Source organism: Acanthaster planci, linkage group LG07, assembly GCF_054643075.1.
Source record: "Acanthaster planci isolate LZ-2023a linkage group LG07, COTS_SCS, whole genome shotgun sequence".
In the NCBI taxonomy this organism is placed as follows: domain Eukaryota; kingdom Metazoa; phylum Echinodermata; class Asteroidea; order Valvatida; family Acanthasteridae; genus Acanthaster; species Acanthaster planci.
In genome coordinates, this window is record NC_141783.1 from 805,833 (window position 1) to 819,819 (window position 13,987).

General features: G+C 42.8%; 1 protein-coding gene across 1 annotated transcript in view; it reads right to left on the minus strand.

Moving 5' to 3' along the window:
* LOC110986132 (meiosis regulator and mRNA stability factor 1-like) overlaps window positions 1-13,703 on the minus strand; it is a 29,369-nt gene extending 15,666 nt beyond the window's left edge. Inside the window, exons 1-11 of the mRNA XM_087138618.1 lie at window positions 13,568-13,703; window positions 9,229-10,717; window positions 8,298-8,509; window positions 7,725-7,842; window positions 7,225-7,391; window positions 5,506-5,678; window positions 4,825-5,066; window positions 2,981-3,735; window positions 1,850-2,025; window positions 496-576; window positions 148-324 (exon numbers count right to left, since the gene is read on the minus strand). Of these exons, the coding sequence (XP_086994744.1) occupies window positions 148-324; window positions 496-576; window positions 1,850-2,025; window positions 2,981-3,735; window positions 4,825-5,066; window positions 5,506-5,678; window positions 7,225-7,391; window positions 7,725-7,842; window positions 8,298-8,509; window positions 9,229-10,693 (3,566 nt within the window). The 5' untranslated portion in view covers window positions 10,694-10,717; window positions 13,568-13,703. The remainder of the gene's footprint in view (window positions 1-147; window positions 325-495; window positions 577-1,849; window positions 2,026-2,980; window positions 3,736-4,824; window positions 5,067-5,505; window positions 5,679-7,224; window positions 7,392-7,724; window positions 7,843-8,297; window positions 8,510-9,228; window positions 10,718-13,567) is intronic.
* Window positions 13,704-13,987: the final 284 nt, after the last annotated feature.

Genomic DNA, 13,987 nt, shown 5'->3' on the forward strand with positions numbered 1-13,987 from the left:
CATTGATCACCAATAGATTGCTAATTACACAAGCATGTGATTGACAATCAACCAATCACGTAACAGGGTTTACTCAGGTGTTGTTCATTATAAAATTTGTGTATGAGTTTAAAGATTTACATGAGGGTGTATGCATGTGCTACGTACTTGAGAGGGAGGAAGGACGCCGGTGACTGGTTCCCCGCCGGTGAATGAATCCCTGAATTGGGTGTGCTGGATCTGCTCTGAGTTGTCAAGGCAACCACCTTCCCCATCGGCGTTTCTCGGATCGTCACCGTATCAGGTATCTGATACAAATCGCTAACATACAACGTCTGTCGATATCTGAAATCAAAACACAGATGCATTAAGTCCTTCTTGTATTTACTGTTTCAGCGTGTACAGAAAGATAATAGACATTTTGTGGAAATTCAAATAGCCAAAATCTCGAAATAAGAATTCACATCTATGTGAATCGTCCCGTAACATCTGTAACATCATGTCAGGCGTGGTTACCTGTGTTCAAATGAGGGCTTCAAATCACACAATGGAAGGCACATTCCAGGGATTTCTTGTAGCATCGGAATGATCATCAGCCTATTCGAAAAATAAACAAAAATCATCAAAATAAAGGTTCATTTAATACCATAATGCCTGTTTATAAAAGTGTACATGAACGCTCACCTCTCAAAGGCACCCAAAATAAACTTTGTTAAACCACGACTGATTTACAAGAACAAGAAATCATCGTTTTGTGTTCATGTTTTCAAATATCACGGCAGGAAATTTAATGAGTCAATTTGATTTTCCTCAGAGTGTTTCTCCAACAAAGTTTGGTTAGCTGATGGCACAATGGTCTTGGTATTCAAGTTGGCAAGTCGTTAACCTTAACCTTCCTAAATCCTCTAAAATCCTGCGAGTGGTTTTGGACCATGTGGGTGGATTGAGGCTGAATGGCAAAAACACGTAGCTAATTTTGTATCAAGCTCTTGGGCTGGACCGAACCCTGTGTCGTTTACACTGGGCCACGCATAAAGTCAGGCCAAGATTATTGCGTGAAATCATAGCCGCCATTCCAAGATACCATTTGCAAAGCCTTAACATATTGACAGGAAATGCCGTAGGATTATGAAGGACTGAGGCAACGGTCACCCCTCCATGGAACACATTCCAGAAATAATGGAAGGTTTTGGAGGACTGAAATTGTATCCAATTTCACATGGAGGAAGCTAGAGGATGTTGAAAAATTCAGACTGCATTCTTGCAAAATTGCAAAATGGAGTTGGGGTTCACGCCAATCTGGTCACGCATAACTGAAGAAGGTTTGCACGGCGAAAGCTGATATACGACCAGCTCTAGAAAAATGGGTAATGCGTCGCCAGATTCAGGTTATGAAGTTTTGATATGGCTGGATTCTGTACATCAAAAGCTACAATTTGATAATGACCCCTGTAGTGCACTGCGTTCTGGAGATATATAGACATTTGTATATCCACATTTCAAATTCAATAAAAGCAATTTTCAAGAAAAAGCTTATAACATGTAGCGCTTGGAAACACGATGCTATGTAGGATTTCTTTCTGAATGATCAGTTTTTCGTCTTTTCTCATCAGTATCTATGTTTGTTGTCACAAATTTTGAAAATATAAATATTACAGAAAGTATGACAGGAAAAAACCACAAAATTGCATTTTTGAAGAAAATAGAACTGGCCATATGTGTTTTGGTATTGTGTGGCTTATTACCCTTTTTTGCAGAGCGGGTCACATTAAGCTTGAGGCCAAAGATTAAAAAAAAAAAAAAAAAAAACTCTCAAACTAAACAGATCTTTCCATGAAAGGCAAAAGGTGGCACAAACATTGGATCTTACCTGAGTTTATCAGCATTGGTATCACTGGGCATTAATAGAGACACGTGGACCAGTCTGGAGCCAATCTGACATCTGTTTATGTTGGCCATGGCTCTGATGGCATCTGGGACACTAGGTACTCGCACAACAACTTGGTAACGGCCTGGCACCGGACTCCCAAAGATCAGATGAAGCACCTACAGAATGGTTAGAACAGGAATATTGAAGTCAGAAATAAACATATTTATCTCGTTTTTCTGAGGAATGGACCTCCGTCTGTTAATTTTTCAGTTTCTTTTTTCAAGAAATTCCTATATTTCCAACACCTTTCTGCTTTTGTTTTTCCAAACACCGCTCAAGCCATTGTAGAGCATGTTCCTCTCGTGAGTAGTCAGAAACAATCCTTTATTTGGCAGGAACACATGGTCTGTATTGCCTGTTTGTGTTCTATCAACCGTTTAAGATCGGTCATGTGACAGGCTTTCAACCAATAGGAAAAGATTCATTGTCTCAGGTATTTCTGAAGTCTGATTAACCCGTTGCTGCTGGGTTTAATTGAAGTTGCATGATGTAAACCCATGGGATTTTCAATATTTTCCGTTTTTCAAAATTCTTCAAAAAATCTTTACTACATTTAATGGACATTTTCTGGTGGCTACTCTAATCTAACAGACAACATTTACTGATGCTCGGGTATTTCAGCCAGGCCTACCCCCTGGTAAGAGCCCAGCTAGTACGGTGTTACATAAGTTTCTTTCGTTCCCAAAACTGGCATGGCGTGCAGCTGGCGTCTTTTCAATAGGGGCCAGCTTAGCGTGCAGCGGTACTATATCACTCATTACTGGAGCACTTTTGTCCCCGGTGGTAATCTGCTCGCGCTGAATGCCACAAACAGTGGTATAATCTTTCAAAACAATAACGGATAACCTCCGCTATTGAAAACTGAAACAACTTTGGCAATTCCCAGCAGCTCAATCTTTTGTTCCGAGTGCGGTCTTTTGTTACAAGGCCCAGCTCTTTTGTCAAGCTTCGGGCAGCATGGCTTCGTGTATAAAGCCTATGTCCCCGAAACTGGGCACCTCGGCAGGAAATGGGTAAAACAATGTACTATGCAGTGAAATAGCCAATGCGTTAACGGCATTGTGGTCTTGCCTTGCAGTGATCATTGAGTTTGGCCAGGAGACATTTCTTGAGGTCCTGTCGCGACATTTTATTGTCCAAGTTGGTCACCAGCAACTCCGCCCCTTTCCTGACGCCGTTGTCCGAGTCCTGGACAGACATGTACTGCCAGTCACCCATGGGATTGGCCAGCATCGGTGAGGGCGGCCTGTAGATGCCTCTCAATGTTGGCGACTGCCCGACTGGTTCGTAATCTCTCGGGTTCCAGACGGGCTGCCCTTGCGGAGGATGCGGTGGGGTTGGAATGCGCTGAACTGATGGTGCTGGTTTGAATGGCAACAGACCCGGTGCCGCGTCAGCATTGTAGCTGGGCTGTCCTGTAATCTGAGGTCGGATTGACTGCTGGTTCATCCCAACTGTTGACGACCAGTTCATCAGCGAGACCGTAGAGGCAGGCACAGGTAAGAAGCCTCTCTTGTTAGCAGCACCCTTAGCGTCAGCATCCGGCAAGTCTTTCTGTGGCCAGATCTCAACAACCGGCTTGCTGTCAGCGCTGCTCCCAGGTCTGTCACCAGACTCGGTTCTGCATGCCGCATCGTGCTGTATGGGTCTAAATGCTGCAGCTATCCTGCTGGCTGAGGCATTCCGTGCTGCCGGCTCGTCTGCGGCTTGTGGCTTACGGGAATCTGCGGAGCTGGAATGCGGCTGACTGGACCGACTAAAGTTCCCATCCTTGTTGAGAGACTCACTACAGGCCCCGTGTTCAGTGTCCGATCTCGATGACCCCTCTGAGGAACAAAGGAACAATACGGGCGATTCACAATAGTGCGCCACCAAGAGTTTGCAATACATTGGCCAATCATAACGCGCAAAATTTGCCGACCCTTTCCAAACGCGCATTTGGTCGACAAATTTCGTGCATTGTGATTGGCCAACGCGTTGCAAACTCTTGATGGCGCACTATTGTGAAACGGCCGTATTCAACCAATCAGAAAAAAAAATCAAACAGGACACAATGTCTTAGTGACCCACAAATGTTCTACACATGTGAAAGACCATACAAGCCATAGTTGGAACCACACGGTAGAGCACTTTATGTTCTAACTAAGTAATTATTCCTTTTTGCAGTCAAAAAATGGAAAAAATGTCAACAAATTTACATGTCAGCCTTGAAATAAAATTAGAAACTGATTTTTATTTTGAAACAGAAATCACATGTCACATGATTTTTGATGGTCAGTGTATAATTTACACCACCTTCAAAGTCTGTCGGCATTCTACCGTACATGAAATTGCCTATAGAAAGTCGCATATCCAGGAATGCACGTGCTACTGCAGACTTGGAACGTTTTCCTGAACTGCCTTTGCCCATCAAGTGACATCATGTGAAAAACCTCTATGGCCTCCACACTGACGCAATATAAAGAAAGGGTGTTGGAGCGCCCAAGACAAGGTAACAAAGTCAAACCATCAGGCAAACTCTGTAAACATGACTGATTGACTGGACTCTTTTGGTGTTTTTGTTCCACAACGTAACCAAAAAATTATCACTGAAATTCATTTAATGTGTCAGTGAATGTGTCAGTGAGACAAAAATTGTTCACGATTTTCGTACAGGAAACAGCACGTCCCTTGTCAAAATCTTTTTGTCTTGATTGAGGAATAAAAAAATGAATTAATTTGGCTTTCGAAAATATGCCGTCCTGTATGTGGCCTCAGACTCAATGAGGGTTCCACACTGTAAGCCAATGAAAGACCTGTTGTAGAACGCAGCACCCTACGCTTGCACAACGTGATACCAGTTTCTAGAAGTTTGCATCACGCAGCTTGCACGACCCAAAGAAAGCAGATCTGGAGCCTGAGATGTGAACCAATACCTTCTTGAGGGCCATCCTGTCCTTCGACGGCATCGTCCTTCGGATCGGAGCAATCTGCATCATCGTCTCCTCGACTGTCGGATGCTGTCATATCGTCGTTCAAATCCTGAGCCAACTGGGGTGACGCCTTGCTCGAATATCTCGCCGGTGAGTTTGCGTTGCGGGACTGGAGCTTGTTCTTGGGGTAAGCGACCGAGATCTTGTTACCAAATACATTCTCTCCGTCCAGTCTGATCTTGGCCCTTAGGATGGTATAATCACAGGGAGGCAATGTTGCAATCAATTCACCCAGAGGTACAAAGGTCATTCAAACATGACAGACTACCTATGCACGAAAGGGTATCCGTGGTGTCCACCGACGTAATGCAAATATTCATGTAACGAACCCTGCTGCTTCAAGATTTTTCACAATCCACCAAGAAATTTGGAGGATTTGTTTGATGAAAGAACAACTCAGCCACTATAACTGACACACCGGAAAACAGATTTGATTTGTAAATTTGTAATGTCACAGTAAAAAAATGGACATATGAGTCACAAATTGAACACATTTCAGGCTAGGTGATATTGTTATATAATGCATTCTAGTCAAGCACTTGCACCTAATAGCGCCCCCTTGAGTTTTATCCGAGGCACAGTGCCCTGAGCACCAATACTGGTGGGTACGCGGACGTTACCTACCTGCTTGCTTTCTCTGCATTGGGGAACTGGATGACGGCATTCTTGTACGACATGTGAATGACTTTACCCCCACAATTGTCCGACAGTTGCCTGAGACGATTTCTCAGCTGGGTGGTATCTTTGCGGCAAGGAAGGTTATGGATGATCAGAGTGCAGCTTTCAATGGCCGTTTGCTGGAGCAAAGCAAAAATAAGGGACATCAAATGTATGGGCTTCTGTGTCAAACACTGATGTTATGAATCCATCCTTTAACCCTCCTTTGGTTTTACAGCACAAATGTGCACAAATGCCCACAGTCACTGGTGACCATGTAGTTTCTCTATGGAACTCAAACATGCACAGGTTCAGTGTGTACACAGTTGGTTGCCAGCACAAAATGACCCAGGGTCTTTTGTGCAGTCCTCTTCACTGCATTTGGTTTACTGCACAATGATGCACATGAAACAGTGAAGCACAGTTGTTGGGCAGCACAAAAGTGCAATCTGATATTCCTGTGAGGGACTGTTGGTGCAGTGCACAACACGACACAGCTGTGCTTCTTTGAGGTGTTCACCAAGTGACCCAAAGAGTGACTTCAGCATAGGAGGGTTGATAAAGGGATAAGTATGTGCTTGGCTAGCCTTTAAGACCCCCTCAGGAGAATGGACGCGACTAATGCCTGAGTCGCAGGCGAGGGGCATTATCAGCGTTCATTCTCCTCAGGAGCAAGGTCTCTTAAACATTAGACTGGCCAAGCACATATTCATTCCCATTCATAAATATCTTTTTCAGTCACTGAGTCAAAAGAAGTCAATATATAATAGACTTCCAACAAGTTTGTTCTACAATTTTACTTCCATTCTCCCAAACACCCCCATCCATTTTATGGTATAGTCTTTTTGCAAGTTGTTCAGAAGAATCTCCTTATGTGGACTGCGTGTCACTGTGGCATACATGTACATGTATGCTGTGTGCTGCATTGCACACGTATTCAGGGGCCAGAGCATTTTAATGCAGTGGGTATCATTTAAGTAGAGAATATATTTTCTACTTTCCAAAAATAATGAATTAATGCAAACTACCCGCCAAATAGTAATAGTTTTAAATCAATTCCAGTGATATTTCCATGTCAAAAACAAAGGTCAGATGTAACAGGGACACAAAAATGTCACACTGTTGGACCCCAAATTTCTGGAATTGCCCATATATCTTATTTCATAAGGGCAAAGTCGGCACCACGTGGAGGGTCATCACAACTTTCCAACAGGAAATGTCACACTCACAGCAACGATTTCATCCATCTCTTGCGGCCACAACTTTGATGTCTTTTGGTAAATTTTAATCAGGTTTGGGACTGATGTGTTACGGTGTGTCGTAAGTAAATCATGTGCTATTATCGATGTAAACTGTACTGAATAATCTACAGTGATTACAAAAAATGTATATTTTCATTCACAAATATTTCTCAGGCATAATAAACAGAAGCTAAATTATCCTGCATAAATACTGCAAAGGTGTATTTTCTAGTTACAAATATAAACTGCTCCGTCAGCATAAAACTGAACTACCAACAAAACCCGTTGTCCGTAAATCCAACCATGACAGTTGACTATTACATCTACACCTCTGTGTCTTTTTCTACATTTGTGCAGAGGACCAAAAGATACAGACTTATAAAAAAAAGAAGCAAGCCAATGTTGAAGAAACTGGTCAAGATGGAAAAAATATCTTGACAGGTACCTTATTGGGTGATCTGAAAGGTAAGTCCTGGACGAGATCTTGATATCTGACCACCTCATTGGCGCATGCCTTCAGGGCTTCTGACGCTTCATCTCGATGGATCAAGATAACTCTGAGGTTATTACGGTGTCGTAGGTCAGACAGGTCACGTGCAAAATTGACATCACCTATAGATATATCAATACACCGCAGATCACACGATCAATAAAGGATGCCAGAAAAAAGTCAAATGACGGTGTCAATGTCAGACAGGCTTGAGAAAATGACTTGTGACCTGGGACTTGACTTGGAAAAAAATTAACTTTAGAATTGTCTTGTCTTGGGAAAAAAGAATTAAAACTGAAATGTTGACTTGTGGAAATATAATTGAGACGTGATTTAACTCACTGAATATGACTTGGTCATGACATTGATTTGCAGTAACAGGGCTTGCAGTGAACATGCATTCACTATGACTACAAGTGCATGAGGAAAGATTTGGATGAGAAAAACACACACACCTGATATGAGTACCACAGTAGCTGGAGGGTTGTGTGTGTCAGCAAAGCGGCGCAAGCTTTGCTTCAGTTTGTCGTCTGCTGCGTTCTTTGCTGTAGCATTGATGTGTGCCACGGTCACCTGACAGGAAAATAGAACATTTCTACCTCATAAATATGAGTCATCTAGCGAAAGGTCGCTGGAAGAGATTGTTACAAAATTGGTATCTACAAATCATGCAGAAAGAAATGTATCAAAGCAAAAAATGGCGGAGAAGGAAAAGAACACATTTTTGTCACTAATACAACCATGCAAACGTATTTCAGTTTTCGGAAAATCTGTGATTTTTCCCAAGGGTAAAAAATGTTTTGACTTAGAAGTGTAAATTGTAAGTTTGTAATTCTTGTAACTTAGAATTGTGCCAAAATTAGCAATTAGAAGAGAAATCAGAAATGTGAATAAGACCTATTGACAAAGTGGATAAAGAAAAAAAGGAAAATCTTAACAAAAATAATAGCTATTTTGGTTTAGTGTCCCAAATGCTAAAAATAAGCAAATATTTGATTTATGCTCAGAGGGTATGTGAAGAACTTTACCTGTGCGTCGTTAAGTTCCTGTATTACTGTCGTGCTCTCCTTATTGATGTCACAGACGCACATAAATTCCGCTTCTCTGTGGTTGGTGAAAAATCGATCCCTGACACTCTGAACAACGGCCAATGCCGACTTTCCCCGAGGCACGGCGCAATTCTCAATATCCCAGAAGACACCGATGGGAGGCGGGTTATCACTGGCACCTTTGTCATCAACTACACGTAAATAAAGACAAAAAAGGAGGAGTTATGGATATGTGCCATGCGTCAAATGCTACGAGAGCAATTTCACTACAGCTTCAATTCAGTTCAGCTTTTTTACATGTACATGAAGCACAGAAGAGCTTCAGAAACGAACAGCACAAGGTACACGTTCATCTGGAGCAAGCTAACTGTTCCTCCATACAGTATGTATGCAAGTGCCGTTTTAGAATAACCTTTCTGTTGAAAATCAAGTTCTGAGCCATCGGTAAGTGCATGTTCTGGGCCTTACACCAGCTGAAGTAAGCAGCCAAGCTGATGTGCCCTGGATGTTTAACCCTAACCGCCAAGCATATTGTTTGGCTACAAAATACTAAGTAATAGCCTGAGCCTGAAGGACCTAGCGCTACAAATTACTACTTCTGGCTAGGGCACTTCCATTGTTACTTGTACAGGGAACAATAAAGCCATGCATTCATAGTGCCACAGCACTGTATGGTACATTGTCTTATCTATTGTATCTTATGGCTTCACAGAACAATAAAGTCATGTCCTCTTACAAGCGACTGTGCTCAGCATTACATTTTATTACAAGCAGTAATTTGTAGTATAATGTAGGGTTAGGGTTAACTAGCAAAACTTATTTCATGGGGGTTGCATGTACATAAAGCAAATGAGTTACACTTTTATAAACATTTAATGTGAAGTTATATAGTGAAAAAAAGAGGTCTCACATTTGGCCCTGTCAGCACTGGCATTGCGGCAAGGGCTGGATGCCATGCTATCTTCAAAAATCTGCTGAGATGAGTTGACGGAACTATTTTGCATCATCACTTGTCTTGAAGGACTCCCGTAGCTAGCTCTCAGGCTGCTGGTATTGAGGCGTACTGGACTGTCGCATAGTTGACTCTGATGTAACAACGCGGCGGCGTGCTCTAAGGAACACAAGTTTGGAGAATGGCAGTGGACATAGGGACTGCTATGCTGAATGCGGGGCGGGCTGAGGAAAGATGGACAAGTTGAGCCCTGGGGGGTATTGCACGCTTGACCTCCGTGAGGAGTACACGGCATGGTCTGGTTCGTACAGGGATGGGCGACGCTCCCGGGAGACAGCTGCACGGAACAGACGCTGCAGGGTGAAGCTAGCAATTCGGGTCGGCGCTGCAACATTGCCAGGAAAGACTGCGCGTCCGGAGAGATGGGAATGTGGGATTGACCTTGGCATGGGACCATAGGTGCTGGCAGCTGGAACGAGCACGGCGTCTGCGAGGCCTCCTGCTGGATCATGGCGATCAGTTCATTTGTCACGTCTTGCTTGCTGGGGGTACACGCGCAGCCACTGTGCGCGTGCAGCGGTTGACGCACTGGGCTGCTATGCAGCGGCAGACCACTGCACGCATTACAAGCGGCCTGGAAAGTCTGGTGACAAGGACTACCGAGACTACGCGGAGTTCCCTCTACGTGCTGGTTTTTGACCGGGCCTGTTTGCTGCTGTAGCCAGTGAAGAACATAAGCATTGTGGGTCATAGTCGGGCACAGACCGTGCACTCCAGGGTTGGATGACCAACATGGTGCGACATTTCTTAGTCCAGATTCTGGATGGACATTACAGGCCATCACTGGGGTGGCTTTTTCCGAGTCTAAATTTGAAGTGTTCAACGGAAGACTTTGGATTCCATCTCTCCCGCTCACGTCATCCACGTCCCCGTCGCTACAGGAACTGTGCTGTCCTGATGTATTCTGCTCAGAGACAGGGTTAGAGTCATGTTGAACCTTCTTGATGAACTGCATGGTGGCACGATCACGAGCTCTGGCCTTTGATCTTTTCTTTTTTCTCTTTGCGGATGAAGTTTTCTTCTCCGTAGTTGCATGAGAGACAGTATCCCCTTGTTTTTGTCTCGATGATGCATTCCTGCAATCCTCTTCCGGTGTCTCCCGACGCTCAAATTCCAAACCTTCTTCTTTCTGGTCGCCGTTTGAAACCCTGACAGTTGTTGACAATGAGACCAGGCATGAAGAACTGTTAAGCGGACAATCTATTTGACTAGTCGGGTTCAAATTGCACGTTGAATTTCCCTGGAGACGACTTGGGCTGTGACTTTTTGAGCGCACCCTTGATTTTGTCGTCTTCTCAGACACCTGTCCATCTTTTCTACTAGTGTACCAAAATTCTGGATCTTCTTGTTTCGTGTCCTCCATCCTTGTTTAAGCTTGTGCGTTTGTCTGCAAAACAGGAAATATTTACTCAGACGTTAACGTAGCATAAATGAGAAAACAAACATACCTCAAACTGATATAACGAGCAGACTCGAGCAGATAAGGCAACTTATCACACTATGACACTTTGTGGTGTGAGGGTATCGAGACGTGGGTCTACATGTACATGGGATAGCCAAGTAATTGGTGGTTCTGCAGGTGTGAGACAATGGGTAAAAATGGGATAGATCAGTTCTGATAGGCGTGTACATGTACGCGTACGGGGTGCCTTCTACCGAAGCAAAGACTGGTGTAATCGCTGCTGCTTTATAGAGACAACAAAGTGTGCTTTATGAAACCATGAAGTCTTTATGATTTGATTTGATTTATTACTTTTACTCTCGTGGCCGAAGGCCAAATTGCAGTAAAGTTATAATTGATTAAAAATATCCAAATTACAAAAGGAATGTACGTACAGTATAAATATAAAACCCACAATTAGCAACATCAAGTTAAATTATAAACAGACTTCAAGCTTCAGAGGGTCAAGGCCACTTGGCCTTGAAGGCTCCCAAAAACCAAGGCCAACTGAAAGGGCACCAAGGCCATTTGGAACTGATACTGACTTTCCTTCAATTTCAACACGGTGTTAAACTTTCAACCTGCAATTTTCACTGTTTCTGTTCACATGCTGAGCAGTCTGCTTGAATTTTAAAAAGTTCTTTAATTTACCCTTTGGTGTTGTGTGATTACTTTTCATGATGCCATAAAGGTAACACTGTATTTCGAAAATCAATGTAATTACAAACAATGTAGTTCAAGCAAGTCGGTCACTGGATCTCAAACATTTATCCAACAGAAGCCTGATGCCGTGCCCGTGTGAATACCAGTAAAATAGCAAGAAAAAATATAGACTGGGTCGTACTCCCGTCCGCAATCCCAAAATATTAGTGACTCTGTCTCAACATGTGCAATGTACACGATCCAATTGGTGCAGAATGTGTAATTCTGTGCTCTGTTCTGTAACCAGTCTATGTATAAAAGTAGTCTGGTGCCATGTCATTAGAATCACACAACTCATCTACATTGATATGGTTGCTATACCACATTGACAGCAACGCTAGTGCTATTGTAACTTGAAAGTTGAATACAACTTTAAAATAGGCCTACTGATCATTGAAGAGGGGCACGTCGACCAAGTGGCCGAAAGGTACGCGCTATTTTTAAAGGGCATCACGGCAATTCACTGGGGCATCACGACAGTGGTCACTGGTGGCCGCAGTAAAGATCGAAGCCTGTATAAATATAGGAAATTGGACAAAGTATATAGAAAAAAATACATCTGAAATAAAAATGTACTGGCTAAAATTTACACACAGACACTAATGAAAACAAGAAACTGATACAAAAAAAGCATGGAGTGAGCAGGAAAGTAAGAAAACAAGGTTGGAATTGTTGTAGTAAATACTGTACATGTAAGTACAGAATGATTATGTTGATAATAAACTTAGGACTGAGACTATTTAATAAGTCAATAAAATATGGAATAGGACTGTTTTTGAAACGAGAAGTCTGGGTACACAGTTGGGAGATCTTATGGGCATTTTGCAGTTTGCAAGAGTGTTTCTAGTATCTTGTAGGACGCAGAAGATCCACAGTGCAGGTAGACTTGGAGAGCCATTCGGCAAACAACTGACAGTGGTTTTCTCTTCAACCAGACAGGGTTTCAAGATCACAGTTTTTAAGGGCATCGTTATACGAAATGAACATTCTATCCAAAATGATTCAACAGGCTGGACGATGCAGTTGTACTAATTGGTTGACATGTGAGGAATGCCACACCACATCAGCGTATTCTAGCAGTGGGTGAATATAACTTTGGTATGCAGTTACGAGCTCCGGTCATGTAAAATCAAACTTTTGAGTAAACGGAGCATATACAAGTTACAATTAACTTTGACAGAAGTCTCTAAAATGTTTTTGTTCCACTGTAGGTCGTTCTGTATCAAAACACTGTTATCCAACCTAACAATTAACATTGTCATTGTGAGGCAAATATGGCCGATTAAACATTTTGTATTGAAATGTTTTTAAATTCACTCTTACATTTTCTAAAGATGCCCTAGGCTGTACTGTCGTGTTCATTCCTTCTACCCCCAGAACTGTGGAGTCCGACGTCTGTTCCCATGGGAGCGGGACGGATGTCGGACCCCACATTTCTGGGGGTACATTCCTCCGTGGCTGTCCAATATGGCTTCATAAAAATGCAGGACCAGTTCACTGAAAATTGCACACTTCATTCACTTGTTTGTATATCATAAACACAGCACGACCATGACTACGGTGTACATGTATCTATACAGTGTGCCTTTGGCTAAATAACAAATACACAGTTGCAAGCAACTTGCAGACTTGGCACAGCTTGAAGTTTACTTAAACGGGAACATACTGTGGATCATTACTACCGATTATTAAGGAATTTGAAGGGCACAGGCCCAGGCCTACAATAACAATTTTCCTTCAGAGGAAATTAACAGATGAGAGTGAGATGGTAAAGTTATACAAACAGTAAACTCGTGCAGTTTTCCTAACAAATATCTCCTGATTGCATGGATTGGAAATAAATCCGGCAGTAACTAATACTTATGTCACTAGCTTTGTTGTGTAAGCAGCTCACGAGGCCCAAGGTTCAAGCAGTCATGGCATTCAAGTGGTTATGACTTCAGCTTTCGTTCATGGACCAACACGTTTCCAAACAATACCACGCACATTAGCGGCGAGAAAAGAGTCGTTACATGTGTTTTATTCCTCCATGCATTAATTCTCCCAACCTTTAAAACATCACCAGGCACAAGAACTCGTCTATATGCAGCCTACCTTCGATTTGCGATTTCACCGACCCTGATCCTGACATACCACGAGAAATGTGAGGTCTGCAGCAACGGGCATGTTGCACCATCACCTATTAGACCATGATCAGACTGAACCATCCGCGTGCAGTGCGCGTACGCATGCCCACACATAAACAATAATAAATTATTATGCAACACCAATCACACAGTATGGTGGCCTTGGAGGGACATCGCAAATCGTCATTATTGCTTTCAATACTAAACAAAATTCACGACTCGCTTTACGGTCGTAAATATTGGGGTGAGTATTCACGACTGAGTCATGAATTTTGGTCGCAATATTGATGGCAATATTGACGATTGGCCATGTCCCTCCAAGGCCACCATAGATTTGTTATTATTTTGTTTCACACAACTCTTGAATAAATCTTTGTCATAAGCTGCG